This window comes from Felis catus, chromosome D3, assembly GCF_018350175.1.
Source record: "Felis catus isolate Fca126 chromosome D3, F.catus_Fca126_mat1.0, whole genome shotgun sequence".
NCBI lineage: Eukaryota > Metazoa > Chordata > Mammalia > Carnivora > Felidae > Felis > Felis catus.
Window position 1 is genome coordinate 19,180,486 of NC_058379.1, and position 22,859 is coordinate 19,203,344.

A 22,859-nucleotide genomic window follows, 5' to 3' on the forward strand; every position below is an offset into this window, starting at 1 on the left:
GGTGGGAAGAATTCACAGAGGAAGCCTTCTGAGCTGAGTTATTTACTTTGTCCCTGTGGGGGTCTCACTGTTTTTATTGGCCACGCTTACTCATGAGTGAGGTTAAGCAACTTTTTCTATGTTGAAGCGGCCATTTGTAGCTCTCTTTCTGTGGTCTAATGTGCATCTCTCTACTGGATACTTGCTCTTTGATATTAAGTATTTAAGTATTTAAATATTAAACCAGCCCCTTATATTTTTTGTACTGAAACGATTTTTCCCAAGTTTTTCCCTGGTCTTTTCTAATTTATTTTTATTTTTTATTTTTAAGATGTTTCTTTAATTCCAGGGTATTTAACATACAGTGTTATATTAGTTTCAGGTGTACAATATAGTGATGCAACAATTCTATACATCACCCTGTGCTCATCACGATAAGCACGTTCCTTCCTGCCATCACCTAGTTCCTCCACCCCTCCACCTACCTCCCCTCTGCTAACCACTCTTTTGTTCTCTAGAGTTAAGAGTCTGTTTTTTGGTTTGTCTCTTTTTTTTTTTTCCTTTGTTCATTTGTTTTGTTTCTTAAATTCCTCACATGGGAGAAATCATATGGCATTTGTCTTTCTCTGACTTGTTTTGTTTGGCACTATACTCTTTAGATCCATTCGTGTGTTGCAACTGTCCGTTGGTCTTTTAAGATGTTTTCCACATCAAAATTTTTACTTTTTCTGTGTTCAAATGTATCTTTTTTTTTTGTTTTTTTTTTCTTTCACAACTTCTTGATTTTATGCCATGCTTGAAAAGGCTTTCCCCACTCTAAGAGTATAAATAAATTTCCCTGTATTCTTTGTGTTAAAAAAAATTTTTTTTTAATGTTTATTTATTCTTGAGAGATAGAGAGAGACAGAGAATACCAGGGGAGGGGCAGAGAGAGAGAGAGAGGGAAACACAGAATCGGAAGCAGGCTCCAGGCTCTGAGCTGTCAGCACAGAGCCCAACGTGGGCCTCGAACCCACGAACTGCGAGATCATGACCCGGGCCAAAGTCAGACACCTAGCCGACTGAGTCACTCAGGCGCCCCTGTGGTTTTCTTTGTTTTTGTATTTTGTTTTATATTTATATGGTTTTACTCTTAAATCTTGATCTGACTGGAATTTATTTTGATGTAAATAAAAAGGCAGGGATCCCCCTTCATTATTTGCCTAGATGGCTACCCATTTGGTCAGATAGGTATGGCTAATAATCTTTTTCTTACTGCTTTGAAATGCTCCTTGTCTGCTAGAGACAAGATTTCCGTATTTATTTACATCTCTCTGTGGAGTTTGTATTGTGGTTGATTTCTTAGCTTTATTCACATGCTACTTTAACAGCATATGCTTAACAGCTGCATGTTTAACAGCTGTATGCTTATAATTTGTTTTAAAATTTGGTGGATTTGTTTACTTAATTTTAAAAATTGATTTCTAATGTTTACTTTTGAGAGAGAGAGAGACAGAGCACAAGCAGGGGAGGGGCCGAGAGGGAGACACAGAAACCAAAGCAGGCTCTGAGCTGTCAGCATAGAGCCCAACATGGGGTTTGAACTCAACAAACCACAAGATCATGACCTGACTGAAGTTGGACACTTAACCACTGAGCCACCCAGGAGCGCTTTGTCTTTTTTTAATCAAGAATGGGTGTTGAATTTTGTCCAATGCTCCTTCAGTCTCTATGGAGATAAATAAGCCTGTGACTTTTCTCCCTGGGTGAAAGATAAGAGGTGAGAGTAACACTCACACCAAGAGAAGACTTTCCTGGCTGTGCTGGTGTCGACACCACTGAGATAGGCAGGACACGTTATTGCTTTAATGTGTTGCTAGATTCTCCCTGCTAATATTTTCTTTAGGAACTTGGGATTGAGTTTCATAAACACAACTGGCCTGTGGCTTGCCTTGGCAGGTTTGGGGTCAGTGCTTTGCTGGCATCATAAAGTGAATGTGGACATTTTCCTTCTTGCTCCTCATTGTGGAAGCTTAACTGGCAGGACAGGTCTCTGGCCTTAGTGGCAGGACACACTTCACCTGAGGAACTTTCTAGAAGGGTGTTTGAGGTAGGCTAGTGTTCCTGCAATGTTCTTAATTTTTTCAATGATCATTGACACATCTAGATCTTTGCCCCTTCTTGGATCTGTTTGTCATTTATGTTTAAGGTTGCCAGATTTAGCAGATAAAAGTATAGGAGGTTCAATTAAATCTGAATTTCAGATAAGCAACAATATTTTCAGTATGAGTATGTCCCACATATGGCAACCCTACTTACGTTGTCCTAGAAAGTAAGGACATTATTTTATCAAAGTTGCCAGCCTTATTTGGACGAAGGTGGGTGATCTTTTATACTTTTTTAAAAAAGTGTCTTAATGTTTATTTATTTTTTAGAGAGAGACAGAGCACGAGCTGAGGAGGGGCAGAGAGAGGGAGACAAGAATCTGAAACAGGCTCCAGGCTCTGAGCTGTCAGCATAGAGCCCGACTCAGGGCTCGAACTCACAAACCACAAGATCATGATCTGAGCCAAAGGCAGATGCTTAACTGACTGGCCCACCCAGGCGCCCCAGGTTTTTTATACTTTTAACTGTCTCTATATCTTAGCTAATTTCCCCATTGTCATTTCTTCTTTTGTGTATTCACACTTCTTTCATTTATACTGTAGGCAGTTGAATAACATTTTCTGACCTGTTTTGCTGATTTCAAATTTATCAGTCTCTCCTTCAGTTGTTACTGAACCTCTCCTCTTGCTTTCCTGATTGTTCTGATTGTTCCTGCACTAAATTTCACTTAAATGCTTTATTCATTTTGATTCTTATTATTAATGCAACTGTTTAAGGCAATGAATTTTCCTTTGATCCTGCATTAGCTATAGGCTCTAGGGGCTCATCTGTACTCTGCCAATGTTATTTTGAAGATACTGCAGCCCGGTTTTTTTTTTTTTTTTTAATGTTTATTTATTTATTTTGAGAGAGACAGAGAAAGCGTGAGCAGGGGAGGGGCAGAGAGAGAGGGAGAATCCCAAGCAGACTCTGTGCTGGCAGAGCAGAGCCCCCATAGGGTTGAACTCACGAAACTGTGAGATCACGACCTGAGCCGAAATCAAGAGTCGGACGCTTAGCCGACTGAGCCACCCAGGGACCCCAACCCTGGTTTTGATTTCCCCTGTGTAACAAGATGTGTAAAGAGCCAGCAGTAAGAGTCCCTTGCTGGGCTGGGAAGGGGGTGGCTACCTGGCATTACTGGTGGGTGGGATGTGAGCAGGGGCTGGGCGAGTCCCTGAGGGTGGGAGGAGCAGGGAGGGAGAAGAGCAGGCTTCCCCCAGGAGCAGCAGGAACAAGGAGGAATCCATGCTGCCTCGTGGCAAGATCAGGTATGCATCTTCCAAGGCCCATCATTGTCTGAGTGGGGAGCAGATCGAGGCAGTGGCAGCAACAAGGAGGTGGAGAAGGATAAGGAAATGGAGGCAGGGCTGAGCCACGCAGTCGGAGAGAGGAAACCGGGTGACTGGAGGGGGAGAGGTAGACAACAGAGAGCTTCCGGTTGCCTCAGAGCTGGCTTCCAGTTTGGTGTGTTGAGTCCGAGGTGCCTGTGGCCCTGGCTGGTGTGTGGGTATGGGGTCTGATGACCCAGAAACCTGAGACAGAGCTGGGATGGGGACCCATCACTCATGTATGGTAACTGAGCCTCAGAGAGAGACCCATTGGGCCCATGAGAGCCGGGCCTGGGGCTTTTGTTAAGCCTCAAAAGCAGTGTAGAGAAGAGAAGTTCTGTCATCCTTTCTGGCTGTGAAGTTCAGTGAATGATGTGCTAGAGCCACCGGGATGGTGGCCAAGGCCAGCCTCTGGATCCCACTAGGTCAGAAACGGCCTCACTCCTGCTTGTCTGAGCCCACTTTTTCTGCACCCCTGACTCCTGAGCCATAGCCGCCCTTCCCTAAAGCCTTCTTCCCACTCCCTCCCAAAGTCAGACTCTAGGAGGAGTTGCGGCCCCCAGGCTGCCTGGGTGCAGCAGTGAACGGCCCCGAGGTCCTTTCTCTTAGAGTCTGCCAGAATACCCCCCTCTGTCCTCCCAGTCAGGCTCAGATCAGAGACTTGCCCCATCCAGCCCTCTCTCCCCGTTTGTGGTCAACCAACAGTCCCCATCCCGATCCCTAGCACGTTATATGGCAAAAGAGCCTTTGTGACTGAGTTAAGGATCTTGAGACAAGAGAGCATCCTGGAGTATCTGGATGGGCCCTATATGCCCACAAGTGTCTTTACACACTTCCCGAGGGTGCCTTCTCCACCCAGCCCTGCCCAAAGCAGAGGGAGACTTCCACACATACAGAGGAGAAGGCCACATGACCTCCCCACAGACAGAGCACCTAGAGTGATGTGGCCACCAAGGGACACCAGCAGCTACCAGAAGTGGGCAGAGGCAGGAAGGGTTCTCCTGAGAGTCCCCTGAGGGAACTTGTCCCTGGCTTCCCCTTGCTTTCGGCCCCATCATCTGATTTCAGACTCCTAGCCTATGGGAGCATAGATTTCTGTAGTTGGAAAGCACTTCGTGGTATTTTATCTCAGCAGCCATGGAAACAGTACCTACTCCTGCCCTCCTTGGCCAAACTCCAGAGCAGGGTGGGAGGCCGTGGCTCAGCGGTAGAGCTGATCCCCAGAACCTGCCAGGTGGAGGTATGCCCCTGAGGGACATTTGGGCGACACTCAAGTGCTCCCAGGAACCGGTGTGGGGTAAGACCCCCCAGGTCAGTCCAGCGAGGCCCCTCCAGGACAGGCAGCCCACCCAGCAGCTGGCAAAGCCCTTCTCACCAATGGGGGGCTAATGGGTCCAGAACAGCAGTTCTTAACTGGGGATGATTTGGCCAGTGGTGGTGGTAGTGGGTGCTGCTGCGTTTAGCGAGCAAAAGCCAGGGATGCTGCTCAACATCCCACAATGTGGGGACAGCCCCCCGACAAAGACTATTTCACCAAAAATGTCAACAGTGCCGAGGGTGAGAATGGGGCCAATGGATGCGGCTGGGGGCTGAGGTGGGGTCCCAAGTTCTATTTCATCCAGCCTTTTCCTGGCACACGGGACAAGATCCAGAGATGGTCCTAAGGCCTGGCAAGCCTCGGGGGCAGACACCCCCGGGCCACAGCCCTGCCTTCCCACTGATAGGCCCCAGGCAGACACACTGCAGAGGCCCAGCAGCGGTGGCCTGGGCAGGGCCAGCCAGTCTCTAGGCCTCGGTTTCCACACCTTCACGGTGGTGCGCGGTGAAGGACTGTAAGAGCTGTGTGTGTGCTAAGGGTCCCTTCCCATACCTACACCCCAAATCATGCCGAGGTCCACCCTCCTCTTTAATCTTGGACTAGAGGGTATACAGATGGGGAGTGGGGCAGGTGGGGAGGGAGAGTGGGCCACGGTCCTGAGTAAGAGGTCTAGGGGAAGCTTGGGGGGGCCAGGGCAGGGCCACGTGGGACTCTGGGAGAGGGCTCAGTCCCCACAGTCGTCCATCTTCCAGCCTGTCCCCACCTCTTGCAGCCCAGGCTGACCCTCCGCCGAAGGGTCCAGATCTTGCTTGGGTGCTGGGTCCCACAGCCAAGGCCAGCCTGAGCACACACTGACGGTGGGCCGGATTGCAGCTGCCAGAAGCAGTCTCCTCAGTAGCCCGAGGCCTCCCCACCTTTCCTTGGGTCCGTTGCGGCATACACACAGGCCCCGTCCTGGGACACAGCCTGGACCACGTTCAGGAAAAAGGGCCTCGTGGTCTGGTTGTGGCCCCTGTCCTGGAGCCCCTTCTGCACCTCCTGGAGAGGAGAGAAGGCCAGTGCACAGGTGAAGGCAGCTTCGCAACACCTGCAGAGGGGGCAGGGCCCCGGGTAGAGGTCTGACAGCCCCAACGGGGAAGGCAGGACTGGGCACCAGTGGCGGTGAGGATGGGAGGGTGCTAATGCAGCCTCATCTGTAGGGCGAGGAGCCTGTGACCTCCCACCAAAGGTCCCAGTGGAGAAGCCAGGCTCCAGGGAGCATGGTGGGGAGGATGTCACCCAGGCCAGAAGGAGCTAGAGGTGCAAGATCACTTCTGTCCTGGATCTGAGGATACCAGGGGCCTAGCTGCAACATCTGAGGAATCCAGCGGCTTTGGCAGAGAAATGGCTTATGGGGACTTACACTGCGAGACCTCTAATTTTGAGGACTTTGAGAGCAAAGCCTTCTTAAGGCAGAGCTTGGGACCTTTCTCAGAGTCCCAGCTCCTCCATACATAGGAACTGCCCAACTGAGGGGTGGGGAGTGCCCAGGGGCCCTGGGGCATGGAAGAGGAAAGATCTTGGCACCAGCAGTCAGGCTACATAGGACCTCCTATCTCAACACTGACATGAGAAGACCAGAGATCCTCGTTGCCAAGAATATGGTAAACTTCTTAGGACCTTGGGCCCTGAAAGTTTAGGGTTCCAATGGTTGACGAATCAGCTGGAGGAAGGACTCAAATTTTCAGATACCGTTTTCTCTGAAGATCCATGAGCCCAAGGACACTGACCCCCAGGCTAAAGGCACCAGTGGTCCTGAGGGTAAGGTGCTCAGAGCATGTGGCTCAGGTCTGAGACAGTGAGACTATGGAATTTGAGGGTGTCAGAAATCCAGGCAGGTGTAGGTTTCTAAGAACTGAGTAACTTGCCTTAGGATTATGGCGCTTACACATTTACCAGTCTGTAACTTTTACACAGATCCTGGAGTGTAGAGGCCTGTGCTACTCAAGCCCCACATTTCCACTTAGCATTTTGGACCAACAGACTAAGGACCTTAGCCCACTGACCCTAGGTTCCAGTCACTTCTATTTACAAAGACGTTGATGTTCTACAGTCCCCAAGACCGGGGCCTCCAACCTGATGTCACAGTGGTAGGGCGAGGTCTCCAGAGCACCATGTCCTTGGGTTATGTTTCTCTGCCCGATGCACCAATTGCCCAAGATCCTTAGATTTGAAGGCTGAGGTCCTCATAGCTGAGGCCACAACAGGACCTGTGGTCATCAGGGACTCTGTTCCTTAGCATCTAGTGGCCAAACTCCAAGGCCCTCAGGAAGGAGGACCCTTCTGGCCTTTAGTCCCTGGCCTTGGCTATGATAACCCTTGGAGACTCAAGGTTTCCACTTAGGGTCTAGGATTTTCTCCATAGAAGGCCCTGGATGTATAGCCAACACTCTAACTCTCCAAGAGAGCTGAGGATCTTGGCCTTATGGGTTGCTGGATTCTCTGAGATCTCAGAACACAAGGTCCTCAGGGAGTTGATGTTCACAGAGTGAAAACCTCAGTTAAGGGTCAAAGAGGAAGGCCCAAGAAGATGAGCCCTGAGGGCATACTCACTGTCCTTCTGCCATGGGGAGGACCCTATACAGGGAGGGAGCTCCTCGGACTCTGAGAGTCCTTAGTCTCCAGCCCCCAAGACCAAGGTTCTCAGGGACTATATATTCCCTTGGAGTAAATGTTCCTCTGTCTTTGGTCCTCAGTGTTCTAAGGGCCATGGGAGGCAGCTCACAGCAGAAATGGCAGCTTTGAGGACTTTTAACCCCAGCTGGCTAAACTGACCCCAGGCATGAAGCTTGGAGGCTTGAAAAGCTGCCAGACTTTTAAATGAGATCTTAGTGAAGGGAAGGCTTCTGCCAGCCCAGCAAAACTCTGAGGAAGGTTGGGGCAGAGGAGTGGGGGCAGGGAGTTGGACAACAGAATTTAGCTCTGAGCACCTGCTTGTGTGGGGGAAACCAAGAAACGTCCATAAGAACCAGCACCAGTGCGACCCCCATGCCCCAGAAAGAAATCCCTATGCAGACTGTCACAGGCATGATACCCTTACAAATAAACTCACACATGAAAGCTATAAATCACACAAGGAAACAGATCACCATGAGGGAGTCTGAGAGACCACAGCCAGGAAAACTAGCTTCTGGAGAGAACAGAATAGAGCAGGAACCAAGGTGCAGAGGTACTTGGCCTGGGAGAAGCATGGACAACACCCTGTTTTCTGACTTGGGGGCCACAAGACTGGCCTGGTGCCTCCCCCACTGAGCTTCTGAACCCGCGATGGCCCCGGAAGTGGAAGTGTACCCATCCTAAGACACTCAGCGACTGAGATCCTACCAGGGGCTTTGAGCAGCATGCACTGAGGCATCTGTCCTAGCAGTGTCAGGGACAGTGGCCTTACCCGGCTGAAGTTGGGCTCATATTCCACATGGCCCTTGCTGTTGACATGCAGGATAGGGGCTTCAATGGCAGTCCTCAGGTCAAAGCCAAGCCATAGCTTGTTTATGATGGCCTGGGGGAGGGAAGAAGAACACAGGAAGGGAGGACACCAGCCACCCTACACCAACCCCTCCCTGTCCCTGGGAGGGGGGAATGTTCCAGCCAGGAGTTCCCTGACTCACCTGAGCCACAGCAGGGATGATGAGCTCCCCACCAGCCCCACCGATCACCAGCTTTGACCCCTGAGCTGCATTGATCAAGATGGAGGGGACCATGGATGATGGAGGTCGCTCGCCTGGAACTAGAGGCCAGATGGGTGTCACCCGCAGCCGCACTTCCAGCCAGCACCCTCCAGACCACCCCTCCATTTCTGTCTCCATTCACCGCTGTGCAAACAGGGGCTGGGCGAGGCAGCGGGGCTGGCCCAGGGGCCAAACTGCATCGCCCCGCCTGCCTGCCCTCCCTTTTCTTGCCAGTGGGGTCCTCAGTCTCACCAGGTAGTGGGGTGACTCTGGAGTCCGGTGAGCGCCTCCAGCATAGGTCCAGAAGCTCATTGTTGAGGAGGATGCCCGTGCGTGGCGAGTACAGCATTGCTCCAAAGCTGCAGACAGAGGCAGAGCCTGGGCTCGGGCTGTGGGCGCCAGTCTCCCACACCAGCAAAGCTGTCGAGCACCGCTTTCCAGGAGTCCCTCATTTTAGTGGCAGCCTTCTAGCATGCTGGAGCTGCCATTCTCTCCCTGGCACTGCCCCCCAAGGATCCACCTGTGCCCCCCAGTTAGGGCATCCTTCTGGGTAAAGCTCATTCCCAAGCGGGTCATGGTTCAGGGCCACCCATCTGCAGCCTTTCAGCCAGAAATGACAGAGGTGTGTGGCCCCTTAGAGAAGAAGCAAAGGGAAAAGCAAGGTACTGCCCCATGGGCGCAAGCAAGGGGAGACTAGGGGGCCCGTAAAACAAGCTGAGGGAGCAAAGGAGCAGGGCCTGGGAACAGGCAGGAACATACGGCGTGTTGATGGTGCTCGTGGCTGCCACAGCACTGCCATCCTCCCCCAGCACAGAAACGTGCGCTGTGCCCATCCCGTGGCCCCAGGCCCCGGCCAGGCTGTAGTGGCTGAGATGGTGGTCACCCCGAGCGTCGATCTGCTGCTGGATGTGCTGGGCCAAAGCCTCTCCCAGCAGGTCCTGGGAGGCGTTCTGGGGCGGCCGGGCAGATGGTAGGAACAGTAAGGTGCCAGGTAGGCCCACAGAGAAGAGGGTCTCCTTTGGAGGCCCTCTCCCGTGCACCCCCCTTGAGCCCAGGCTACCACCAGACGCTGCTCATCCTCTGGGCCCTCTGAGATATGGAGCCATCACTGCCTCTCTCACACCTGCCACTCTGGGCCCCTTCTAGTCCGCAGACCTCCTCACCCTCCCTGCCCTGGGCCACTGCCAGGCTGTCCTGTCCTAAAACCTCATACATCTCCCTCCAATCTCACCCAGCCAGACTCTTGGGGTCCAGGAACAGCCTGGCCTTCCCTTCACGCTGAGCCCTGGGGCTGGGACGGGGGCTCTCCACCAGCCACAGGCCATCTCACCTGGATATCCGGGTGGCTACGAGGGTCCCACAGTCGCCACCTCTGTCCCCCGGCAAACTTGAGCGTCTCCACAAGGTGATGGTACAAGTTCACGCTCCCCTCGGGCCTGGCCACCGACTCAGAGGAGAAGTTGAACCCTGGGAAGGGGAGGGGTGCAGATATGGATGACCCCGTGTAGCGGGTGGAATGTTGGCCCCCTTCAAAAAAGATGTCCATGTCCTGATCCCCAGAACCTGTGAATAGTACCTTATATGGCAAAAGAGTGAATTTTACCTTATATGGCAAAATGTGTGATTAAGTTAAGGATCTTGAAAAGAGCAGATTATCCTGGATTATCTGGGTGAGCTCTAAATGTAATCACACAATTAAATGTAATCTTATAAAACAGACACAGAGAAGAGGAGGAGGCCCTGTGAGCGGGAGGCAGAGACTGGGTAGATGTCGCTGCAGCCTGGGAGTGCTGGCAGCCACCAAAAGCTGGAGGAGACAAAGAACAGATTGTCTCTCAGAGTCCCCAGAGGAGCCATGGCTCAGCTGACACCTTGATTTTGGACGTCTGGCCTCCAGAACTATGAGAGAGTGGATTTCTGTTGCTTTAAGCCACAAGTTTGCGGTAACCTGTTATGGCAGCCAAGGGAACTGAGGTAGTCAGCCTCGGGCAGCTCCAACCCTGGACACTGCGAGGACCCCCTTTCACCATCTCACAGTCCGGGCCTCAGCCCTGGATGCACACGCGGGCTGGGCAGCTCACCACCTGCACCGCCCACCTGCTCCTGTGCCCCGGGACCGGCTCGCCTGCAGGGGAGGACTCACTGGGTGGATGGTGTCAGACCCTTCAACAAAGCCCCAAGTGTGGACTGCTCCAGAGGCTCTAGAGCACAGCATCTTGCCTGTTTCCACAGCCCCATCTTTGGTGTCTGAGGAGGAGGCTGAGCTGGAAAAGGAAGGCTGCCCCGAGCTACCGCTGGGCTTGGAGTTCCCAATGGGGGCAGGACTCTGGGTGGGAGGGCTGAGAGTCTTTCTTACCTTTGAGCACGTTGAGGATGAGGCTGAGAATCGCACCCCCTGCGGGTGGTGGCGGTGAGTATAGGGTGTAGTCCTCCAGGGGCACTGCCAGGGCATCCACTACCTCCGGCTGGAACTCTGCCAGGTCCTGCAGGGTCAGCTGGCTACCTGACATGAGACAGAAAAGACTCCATGTGCAGATGGAAAAACTGAGGCAGAGAGACAACCACGGATCCCAGGTCACATGGTGGGGCTTCCTCCATCCCCTAGGCTTCTAGAGCCCTAGGGGTGATGGAAGGTCTGTGGGCAGCGGCGTCAGGGCTGGGCCCTAGAGCCAGGCAAGGGATGGGTGGACAGAGGCCGAAGGCAGGTAGGTTGGTGGGGAGAAGAGGGGAAGGTGAGAGAGGCAAGGTGGCCTCTGACAGACTGTGAAGGTGGTGGACAGCTCCAGGCCCAGGAGCCCACTGTGGCCACCACTAACTCCCCTCTGTTGGCCCTAATTTCTGGGAGCTCTCTTCCTCAAGGACTCTGACCACGGGGTCCTGGAGGCCAGCAGCAGGCAGGCCTGGATACATGGCCTCTCCAAGTCCTGGGAGCGGTCCACACTCCGGCAAGGATTAGGGAAGGGCCTGCCTTCACTCCTAGCATCCAGAGCCAGCTCCTTCTCAGGCAGAGCTGTGGGCTCTGGGAACTCAGCACAGCTGACCTTGATTGGCAATGTCCTCCAGCAGCGTCCGGCCCAGCGTCCCTGTGTAGAAGACTTCTGCACCTTCTGTGGCCACGGTTTCCAGGGTGGCAGCCAACGCGGGCCATGGGAATGGGTCCTGAGCCTTCAGAGGTTCTGTCCCATTGAAAAAGAGCTGCCTGGGGAATTGGGGGCAGACTCAGGGTGGGGCCGGGTCCCAGAAGGCAGCCACACTCCTGTGGGGGCTCTTGTGGGTTCTTTGAGACCCTACAGGGAGGCAGTCCTGGTCTGGGGTCCTGAGGGCCTGGTGTAGACATCAGGGGAGATGGTTTCTCTAAGACTGGGTGGGGCTGAAGCCTCTCACCTCACCCGTCACCCTGGCCTAAGGAGTGTATGCGCCCTAGTCGGGCCTGGGACACCCCTGGGAAGACATGGTCAGCGGACCGGCAGGGTGGGCAAGGGGGATGGCCAAAGCTCTCCTGCCAGCCCAGAGGGGCCAGAGGACGGTAGCAGAGCCCAAATCCACACCCTGGAGTCCCATCACGTGGATATGGCCTGAGCCACTCGGATTAGGTTCTGCCACATGGAGCCTGAAAGTCTGAAACCGCAAAGTACTGGCCTTCCTGGCCTTCAGGCCCCCGATACCACCATAGGGTCAACCCTCCAGTTTGAGGAGGCTCTGAGGTAGAACCGGGGTAGGAGCCAGGCAAAGACGGGCCAGAGCCTGAACCCAGGAGATGAGCAGGAGCCCTGGGGCTCCCTGGGGAAGTGCTCACCTCAGAGAAGTCATGTACAGGGAAGGCCGTAGGAAGTCACTCTGCAGGAACTGACTGAGGGTAAAGGGCATGCGGTAGTCCCCTCGGAGCAGGGAGATGGTGGGCCAGAACAGCTGTGCCCACGGCAGGTGGCCGTGGCGACGGTGGGCCTCAGCATAACCACGGAGTTCCCCGGGCACTCCAATCCACTGGGCCCCTAGGAGGCAAGTGGCATCGTGTCCCTGCCCCCAGGCTGCCCCCACCTTGGCCTCAGCCCTGTAGCCTGCCCCAGGGGTTCTCCACCACCCCCACCCTTGCCCCTCCAGCTTGGCCCTCTTGGCGTGGCAGCCAGAATGAGCTTTCTGGAGCCCACACCTGACCATGACTCTCTCTGCTCAAACCCCCATGGCTCCCCACTGCCTTCCCTCAGGGCCCAGCACAAACAGGCTCCAGGAACCCCCACCCCACCCACCACCCCATCTCCACTGAACCCTCCAAGCCTTTGCTAGGCTGGTTCCTATGCTTAGATCACCACCCCTACTCAGAGAGCCCCTCCCCCAACTCCAGCAGGTCAGGACCTCCATGGGGGCAGGTCAGGACCTCCATAGCTAGCTGCTATCTCCTGGTACCAGGGTGTCAGAGCCTGTCCGAGACGCCCCTTCAGGGGAGTGTTTTGGTCAGCCCCAGTGGCCTGATGGGGTGGGAGCCTGTGGTCCCTCCAAGAGCTTCACCTGTGCCCAGTGGCTGGGCCTGCTCACACTGGTCCAGCAGACCGGGGACATAGCTGGCAGGCACCGTCTCCCTGGCATTGATGACTTCCACCTTCCCTAGAGTTGGGGCAGAGCATGTGAGTGCTCAGGGGCACTTCTGTAGCTGCCAGGCCTCATCCCACACAAACCACCCCCCCCCCCAGCCCCCCGCCCTGCCACAGCCCTGGCCCTACTCTAGGCCTCACTTTCTCTCTTTGTACCATGAACTAGCCTCTGTGCTGTAGGGGCCAAGAGCAGGCTTCCCAAAGATGGGCCACTTTGGCATGAAGATTATTTGTGAGTTAAAAGCAAATTAAAACCCAGCAGAATCAGAAAGAGCTTTTTACCTCCCCCACCCCCTCCACTACTGCCTGAAAGAATTTACACAGAGGACCGGCTCCAGGAGGACAGCTATCACCACAGACAACTATATTAGGATATGAATGAGGTAGGGTAGGTAGACTGGACCTTGCAAGGCCTGTTTGGTCAAAGTCTTCTGTGTCTCATTGTTTCCCAGGACCTCCCCACTCCCCACACACATTTGTTTAGCAAATATTTACGCTTCTTTATCTTCCTGTGAATTGCACTCCTTCCTTTTGAAGTCCCAGACCCTTACCCCTTCTCCTTAGCTCTTTTTGCCTGTCTTTGGAATTTCCGTGTCTGTGTGGATTCCCCAGAAATTAAATTTGATTTTGTCCTATTAATTTCTCTCAGGTCAATTTAATTCTTAATCCGGCCAGAAGGACCTTGAAGGGCAAAGGACATTCCTCCTCCTTGACAGTGCTGAGATTTGAGATGGCTGTGAAGTCTTCACAAAGACAAGCTGGGGGGAAGGGCAGGGGCACCAAGAGGACCCAAGAAGGGGCATGGGTGGGCAGGACAGCTCAGCAAACGCTGGGGATGTTTATAAGCACCTCACTGTTAGCACTTGTGGACAAGCCCATCCTCCCCACGGGGTTCCCCATGCGGACTCACCTGTGGTGGCGTTATAGATGGTGAAGATGACCCCTCCACCCAACCCCATGCTCTGAGGGTTGACGACTCCGGTGCAGACCAGAGCCGCAATGGCGGCATCCACAGGTGAGCCTTGTTGCTGGAGGATGGTTCTGGGGGACACGGCATACAGTAAGAGGCCTGGCTCCCCTGCCCCAGCCTCCCAACATGGGCTTACTCGATTGGCATTTACTAGGGAATGGTGACAGGTAAGTGACCTGCTGCTGCCACCAAACCCTGGGTTAGGTCAGAGACCACACTGGGCTGCCCCCTCAAGTCCAGCTGCTCACAGGTCCACAGCCCTCTACAGATGGCAAATTGTCATACCATTTATAATGCCCCTTGACATATATAAGGAAATTCTCAGTTTGTAAGAAGATTTTGCTGTCATGATTCCCTAGGCCCTTCTGGCAGCCCTGGCTCATTTGCCTGAGCCAGACCTCCAGTCCCTCCCAGCAGTCCAGGAGCCCAGCCTGGGCAGCTCCCCCTCCCCATCTTGCTGGGGGCACACGGGCCCCAACCCCTTTAAGGCTGAACTTTTTCAGGTGACCCCAGGTTCTTGCCCTGCCACCAGGGGCTTGGGTTCCCCAGCCTAGGGTTCCCTCCTAGGGCCCCAAGTGTCTATGGGAATGCTCTCTGGCCTTAGTCTCCACATCTGTCCATGGCCACCCAGGGGTGGGCCCTTAAGCTCCAAGGTGCTGGTCAGACTGGCCTGTGTCAAGGAAATGACCCTGTCCTTAGGGTACAGCCCTGTATAGTTCACTGGGGGCTGCCTCTTCCTGAACACCCAGGAATCCTCTCCAGTACTTCAAGGAAGCAAGCATTTAAACCAGTTACAGATGGGGAAACCAAGGCCCAAAGAGGGAGTGGACCTGGTTCCCCTCCACCACATTGGACCTCTGACCCCAGCACCCTCCCTCAGCTCAGGCATCTCAGCCTGACCACTCCACTCTGGGCTCACACCCTTCTCTGAGTCCTTTCTCTGGGCTCACACATGGGCACACATGGCTACCACATGGACATCTGCAATCTTGGAATGGGAAAGGGACACATAAAATTCAGCCACATCCAGACACAGAGAAACACAAACGCTTAGTAAGAAGAAAACACCATAAGCAAAAACAAAAGACAAACTGTAAAATCTTTTTTTTTTTTTTTTTAATTCCCATTATAAAAGCCTCATCTCACCTGACTCATTGCTTCCTGACTCTGGAAGTGCTTTCTATACTCACCTTCCAGAAGACACCTTCCCACCACCACCACCATCACCACCATGCTCTGGTTTTCCCCCCACCTCCCTGACCTCACATTGCTGAAGGCATCAGGCTCAGTCCTCCATCCTTGTGCGCTGTATCTCCTCCCAGACGAGCTGATCTAGGCTCAGAGCTTAAATCGCAACCTCCACCTTGATGATCCTTAAATTTTATCTCCAGCTCAGTCCTCTCCCCTAAACTCCAGTCACATTCACAGTCATCCACAAGATACCTCCTCTGGGTGTCTAAGAGGCATTTCACACTTTTTTGTTTGTTTTGTTTGTTTCTTAAGTTTTTATTTGAGGCATTTCACTCTTAACATGACCTAAACCGCATTTTCCTACCACCTCTTGTCCCGCCAAATGGCTCCCTTCCTACCTTCACTATCTTCGAAAGGACACAACCATTCACACCTTTGTGCTGGCCACGAATGCTAGCGTCCTTCATGATTGTTCACTTTCTTTCATCCCCAGATCCAAGCTACCAGCATCTCTCACCTGGGCTATTGCAACATCTCTTACCTGGTCCCCTGCCTCTGCCTCCCCCCCACCCTTACATATTTAACAAAATTACCTGTCAAAATGTAACTCAGACATCCCCACAACAGGAAACTAAATAATTCAGACCAAACTTCCTACAGACCACTAGAAAATCCAGACAAATAGAAAACATCTGCTTAAAGACATCACAAGCTGGGAAGAAATACAGGCCTAGAGAAAGAGGAGCCTAGAGAGAGAAAGATGTTTGCTGGTCTTGGAAGAAGTGGCCAAGAAGCCACACAATGCTTTTGACACCCTAGTGTGGCTGGGGGTTGGGTATGCTGGTGAATCACACTTGGAGATGGGTCCTTGCTCTGGAATTAAAACGAGAAATGAGTCAGCCTTGATGAGCCCAGTGGCCCAAGCTTCAAGTCCTTACTGTTAATCAAACTGGATTAAGATGATATCCTGGGCCTCAGATTATTTCTAAAAATTATTTTTAATAATTTTTAACACATTCCAATTTAAATTTAAATAAATTTAAATTTAAAATAGCCAAGCAAACAAGGCAGTAAGACAGCATAAAGCCCAAGAGAAAGCACAAACAATGAAGAAAGACCCATGGGATCTCCAGATTATGAAACTGTCAGACCACAGTACATTGAAGGGTATAAAAAACAAGATTAAGAATTTCACCAGAGAACTGGCAACTATAATACATGGAATTAGGAGCTCAATGCTAATAGTAAATTAGCAACAGGTTGGACACAAATTTTTAAAAAAGATTAATTCAATACAAAATATCCAAATCTGGGGCGCCTGGGTGGCTCAGTCGGTTAAGCGGCCAACTTTGGCTCAGGTCATGATCTCGCGGTCCGTAAGTTCGAGCCCCGCGTTGGGCTCTGTGCTGACAGCTCAGAGCCTGGAGCCTGTTTCAGATTCTTTGTCTCCCTCTCTCTGACCCTCCCCCGTTCATGCTCTGTCTCTCTCTGTCTCAAAAATAAGTAAACGTTAAAAAAATATATTTAAAAAAAACAAACAAAATATCCAAATCTAAGTACAGAGGGGGAATACTATAGAACATATAGAAAATAGATTAAAAGACATTGGGATAAAACAATAAAAAAAATCATGCAAACGCTAACTAACATTTATAACTATATTCATTTCAGACAAAGTAGATTTTTTTTTAAATTTTTTTTCCCAACGTTTTTATTTATTTCTGGGACAGAGAGAGACAGAGCATGAACAGGGGAGGGGCAGAGAGAGAGGGAGACACAGAATCGGAAACAGGCTCCAGGCTCTGAGCCATCAGCCCAGAGCCTGACGCGGGGCTCGAACTCACGGAGCGCGAGATCGTGACCTGGCTGAAGTCGGACGCTTAACCGACTGCGCCACCCAGGCGCCCCAGACAAAGTAGATTTTAAGAAGACAGATATTTATTCGAGATAATAGGGATACATTATTATTATAAAAGTTCAATTCAACATGAAGACATAAGAATCTGAATGCATGTACACTTAGTTTAAAAATGCAAAGCAAAAATTGGCAGAACAAAAAGAAAGAGACAAATATACATGGTAGAAACTTTTAGGCTGGGAGGCAGGTCAGAAACTTATAGAATAAGTAGGATAAAAATCTGTAAGGCTGTAGACGATTTGAATGACACCACTGTAATAAAATGACTGAACTGACACAAAGTGATGTACTCAGAAATCATGCAGTTGAATACACGTTCAAGAACACATAGAATATTTATATAAACAGATCATATTCTGGACCTTAAAGCAAGCCTCACAAGTTTCAAAGAACTGAAATCACACAAATGACTTAGAAAATCCCCACATATTTGGAAACCAAGAAAAACACTATTAAACAGCTCACAGAACAAAGAAGACATTACAACAGAGATTAGAAAGTGTTTCAAACCAAGTGCAGTGAAAATACTACACATCAGAACTTGGGTTATCAGCCACCTTATGGGAGGAAGGAAAGGGGAGGCAATGGGTCTGAAGAACTTCCACATCCCCCACAGGGTCTCAGAGGGAAGAGATCAATGTGAAAACCTTCACTCAGATGAGTGTTACAGATTGTGTTAGGCAGTCTCCAGCTTATGGGTGAGTGAAAGGTAACCAAGAGAAGACATGGTGCTAAACAGTTCTGGGTCCTAGAACTCTCAAAATGAATAAACCAACACCCTCCTCCAGGGCAGAGAGCCCTGCCCTGATGAGAGGCTAGTGTAGTAGAAGCAAACTGAACAGGACAGGAACCACAGAGGCAAAAGAAAGAGAAAACAATTGTCAATAAGTTGGAGACCACATATATTTTTCCAATCATTTTGTGAAAACAGCAGAAGGAATTCAAGAGCTATGAAGTAATAAAAGCTATTTTGACCTGCCTTCCAGCCTAAAAGTACAGGAAAATTCATCTTGCTTTACCATGGATAATAAAACATGTTGAAGTCATACCCCATACAGAATTGTTATAAGAAAAAAGGATAAGGAGCAGCATAATGATCCATGGAGGCATGCTAAAAAGATGAGCCTACAAAGCAGATGTAAATGGCAACTTAATATATCAAAATGTGCCAAAATAAATTAAAAGAGTTATAGAAGCAACGAAGGGACAGCATACATCAGAATTAGAAAAACTGCAAATGAAGAGACTAGAAAAGATGACTTAAAAAACAAAATTATAGAACTCAAGAAAGAATAAAACATACAAGAAAAAATTCCCTGAAATGAAGGCTAAGCACAAAGGGCAAATGCCTACAGAGGTTCCTTAAAAGAAAGAGAAGATGAGGGTCACCTGGGTGGCTCATTTGGTTAAGCATCTGACTCAGCTTCAGCTCAGATCATGATCTCACGGTTTGTGGGATGGAGCCTCGCATCAGGCTCTGCACTGACAATGTGGAGCCTGCTTGATATTTTTCTCTCCCCTCTCTGCCTCTCCCCACTTGCTCATTCTCTCACTCTCTCTCTCTCTCTCTCTCTTTCTCTCCCTCTCTCTCTCTCAAAGTAAATAAACATTAAAAGTTTTTTTTAAAAGATGGGGCACCTGGGTGGCTCAGTTGGTTGAGTGTCTGACACTTGATTTCAGCTCAGGTCATGATCTCACAGTTCATGGGTTCGAGCCCCATGTCAGGCTCTGCTCTGGCAGCATGGAGCCTGCTTGAGATTCTCTCTCTCCCTCTCTATCTGCCCCTCCCCTTCTTGTGTTCTCTCTCTCTCTTTTTCAAAAATAAACATTTTTTTAAAAAAAAGAGAAGATAAAAAGGGGAGAAATTTTTAAATCAAAAAGAAATGGAAAAGAGATTTTAAAATACAAAAGACAGGCAAAGAAGATCAAACACAAACATAATAGGAGTCCCAAAGCAGAAAGCCAAATCTATGGGACAGAATAAGTAATAAATACTATAATTCAAGATAACTTTCATAATTTAAAAGGAAAAAAAAAACCACAAAATTTACTCTGTATTGAAAAAGGCACTCCACTATGTGGGAAAATCAATTCAGAATAGCCAACACTGAGATATATTCTAATAAACCTTTTGGACTTCAATAACAATTAATAATTATTTGGGAATATAGATAAAAAGACTCTTCTAGAAGAGAAAGAAAATAAGATTGTCATCAGACTTTTCAACACCAATGCTTTGTTCCAGGGATGGTGAAGTGTTATAATCAACACATTCAAGGAAAGAAAACGTGAACCAAAGATTTTATATCCATTTCAACTGACCATCACCTACAAAGGCCACAAACTGTTATAAACGTGCAAGAGGGAGAGAGTTAAGATGGCAGAGTAGTAAGGGGACCCCAGGCTTGCCTCATCCCTCCAACACAGCTAGATTAACATCAAATCATTTTGAACACCTATGAAATCAATCTGAGGATTAAGAGAACAACCTGCCCAATCAGAGGGAGAGAACGTGACAGGTACAAGATGCTGAGATGTGAACTGGGGGAGAGAAAAGCCATGGCGCCGAGGTGAGAAGGGAGCCCCTTTCGTGGAGAGGAGAGAAGGGAAGAGAGAACTGCACATCAGGCCCACACAAGAAAAATACTTCTTCCCTGAAACCATTGACTGGAGAATCAAGAGGAACTGATTATCGGAAGTTTTTGCAAACAGTGGAGCTCAAAATCTGAGCATTTAGAAGTCTGCGCCATTCAATGGAGTAGATCTGGGCAGGCAGTGGTGCTCCTGTGGAGAAGGAAGGCAGAAGCCCAGGAATGGACAGCATGGTGTAGGGATCCCCTGGGTTTCACTGGGAGATCTGAAGGAAGCCTGGAACACAGGAGGGGAGATTGTTCACTTGTCTGTGAGGGCTACCTGAACAGCGTGGACACCAGCTTCTCTACCCTGCGATAAGAGAGCAGAGTGATGCCATCTTCCCTCACCCACCAGCACTGTTGGACTTCAGCAAGCAACAGAACACTCCCAGTGGAGGCTGGAGCTGCTTACACCAAAACCCACCCTGCTGTGCCCTGCAGGTGCACCTTCACTAGGGCAGGTCTGACTGAGCCAGCACAGTGGTACTCTCCTCAAGAGGACCAACACAAGCCCCACACATGCACCAAGTCTACTGATCATAGAGTGCTCCAAAGCATCAGCTTCAGTTCTGATGGAAATAGAACCAGGCTTTTTCCTTCCTTCCTTCCTTCCTTCCTTCCTTCCTTCCTTCCTTTTTTTTTCTTTGGAATCAGGCATACAGTTTTTGGTCTGTTTGCTTGTTTGGGTTTTTTGTTCCTTTTCCTTTCTCTTTTTTTGGAACAGTCTTTAAAAAAAAACAGGTTTATTTTAACAAATCAAAGAACACCTAGTCAAAGGTCCAAACACTCCCCACTGCAACCAAGGAAGAGCTCTGCAGAGGGCTGATGTGGAGAAAAGAGCAGACAAATCACAATAGCAGAGTGCACACAGCATACACCAGAAACACTTCCTGACCTGGCAGTTCCTGGACAGTGTATGACCTCTTCTTATAAAGCATTACTCTCAGGAACAGGAAAAATAACAAGTTTTCATAACACACAAAAGGCAAAAAGCTAGACAAAATGACAAGAAGGAGAAATTCTCCCCAAAAGAAAGAAAAAAGAAACCACAGCCAGGGACGTACTCAAAACAGACATAAGCAATATACCTGAACAAGAATTTAGAGCTACAATCATAAGAATACTATCTGGGCTTGAAAGCATAGAAGACACCAGAGAAACTCTTGCTGCAGAGACAAAAGACCTAAAAACTAGTCAGGCCCAATTAAAAAATGCTGTAACTGAGATACAAAATTGACTGGATCCTCACAATGAGGATGGAAGAAGCAGAGGAATGGATAGGTGATATAAAAGATTAAATTATGGGAAATAATGAACCTGAAAAGAAGAGGGAAAAAAAACTATTAGATCACAAATATAGACTTAGGGAATTCAGTGATTCTATAAAGCACAATAATATCCCTATCATAAGAATCCCAGAAGAGCAGGAAAAAGTGACAGAAGGTTTATTTGAACAAATTATAGCTGAGAACTTCCCTAGTCTGGGGAAAGAAACAGGCATTCAAGTCCAAAGGCACAGAAAACTCCCCTCAAAATCAACAAAAGCATGCCAACACCAAGACATATCACAGTGAAAGTTGACAAAGAGAATTCTGAAAGCTAAGGACAAAAGGTCCTTAACCTAAAAGGGCAGATACATAAGGTTTGCAGCAGACCTGTCCACAGACTTGACAGGCCAGAAGGGAGTGGCGTTACATATTAAATGTGCTAAGTGGGAAAAATAGGCAGCCAAGAATACTTTATCCAGCAAGTTTGTTACTCAGAATAGAAGGAGAGTAAGGAGTTTCCAAGACAAGCAAAACCTAAAGGAGTTCATGACCGCTAAACCAGCCCTGCAAGAAATATTAAAGGGGACTCTTTCAGTGGGAAAGAGAGACTAAATCAACAAAGACTAGAAGGGAACAGAGACAATCTACAGGAACTATTACTTTATAGGTAATACAATGGCACTAAATTAATATATATCAACAATTACTCTAAATGTAAATAGACTAAATGCTCCAATCAAGACATAGGGTATCAGGGGCGCCTGGGTGGCGCAGTCGGTTAAGCATCCGACTTCAGCCAGGTCACGATCTCGCGGTCCGTGAGTTCGAGCCTCGCGTCGGGTTCTGGGCTGATGGCTCAGAGCCTGGAGCCTGCTTCCAATTCTGTGTCTCCCTCTCTCTCTGCCCCTCCCCCGTTCATGCTCTGTCTCTCTCTGTCCCAAAAATAAATAAACGTTGAAAAAAAAAATTTAAAAAAAAAGACATAGGGTATCAGAATGTATTAAAAAAACAAGCCCCGTTGATATGTTGCTTACAAAAGACTCATTTTAGACCTAAAGTCACCTCCAGATAGAAAGGGAGGGGATGGAGAACCATTTATTATGCTAGTGGACATCAAAAGAAAGCTAGAGTCGTCTACTTATATCAGACAAACTAGATTTTAAAACAAAGACTGCAAAAAGAGATTATATCACAGTAAAGGGGTCTATCCAGTAAGAAGAGCTAACAATCATGAATATTTATGTCCCCAATTTGGAAGAAGCCAAGTATATAAATCAATTAATAAGAAACTTAAAGAAACTCATTGATAATAATGCAATAATAGTAGGGAACTTTAAAACCCCACTTATAGCAATAGATGTATCTAAGCAGAAGTTCAACAAGGAAACAATGGCTTTGAATGACACACTGGACCAGATGGACTTAGCAGATATATTTAGAGAATTTCATCCTAAAGCAGCAGAATACACATTCTTTTTGAGTGCACACGGAACATTCTCCAAAATAGATCACATACTGGGTTACAAATCAAGTCTCAACCAGTGCATACCATGCATATTTTCAGACCACAATGCTATGAAACTTGAAGTCAACCACAAGAAAAAATTTGGAAAGACCACAAATACATGGAGGTTAAAGAACATCCTACTAAAGAATGAATGGGTTAACCAGGAAATTAAAGAAGAAATTTGAAAATACATAGAAGAAAATGAAAATGAAAATACAACATTCTAAAACCTTGGGACACAGCAAAGGTGGTCATAAGAGGGAAGTGTGCAGCAATACAGGTCTTCGTCAAGAGGCAAGAAATGTCTAAAATACACAACCTAGT

General features: G+C 49.2%; 1 protein-coding gene across 4 annotated transcripts in view; it reads right to left on the minus strand.

Annotated features, from left to right (window-relative positions):
* Nucleotides 1–22,859, minus strand: part of GGT5 (gamma-glutamyltransferase 5) — a 44,036-nt gene that overhangs the window by 7,479 nt on the left and 13,698 nt on the right. Inside the window, exons 2-12 of one of the 4 annotated variants that reach the window (XM_006938633.5) lie at nt 13,959–14,089; nt 12,966–13,061; nt 12,256–12,451; nt 11,501–11,658; nt 10,816–10,962; nt 9,790–9,926; nt 9,219–9,409; nt 8,712–8,818; nt 8,400–8,518; nt 8,180–8,290; nt 5,317–5,790 (exon numbers count right to left, since the gene is read on the minus strand). In XM_006938633.5, coding sequence (XP_006938695.1) covers nt 5,644–5,790; nt 8,180–8,290; nt 8,400–8,518; nt 8,712–8,818; nt 9,219–9,409; nt 9,790–9,926; nt 10,816–10,962; nt 11,501–11,658; nt 12,256–12,451; nt 12,966–13,061; nt 13,959–14,089 — 1,540 coding nt within the window. In that variant the 3' untranslated portion in view covers nt 5,317–5,643. Of the gene's footprint in view, nt 1–5,316; nt 5,791–8,179; nt 8,291–8,399; nt 8,519–8,711; nt 8,819–9,218; nt 9,410–9,789; nt 9,927–10,815; nt 10,963–11,500; nt 11,659–12,255; nt 12,452–12,965; nt 13,062–13,958; nt 14,090–22,859 lie in introns of those variants that run through there. The other 3 variants (XM_045041233.1, XM_019814704.3, XM_045041234.1) reach the window with 3 other exon arrangements.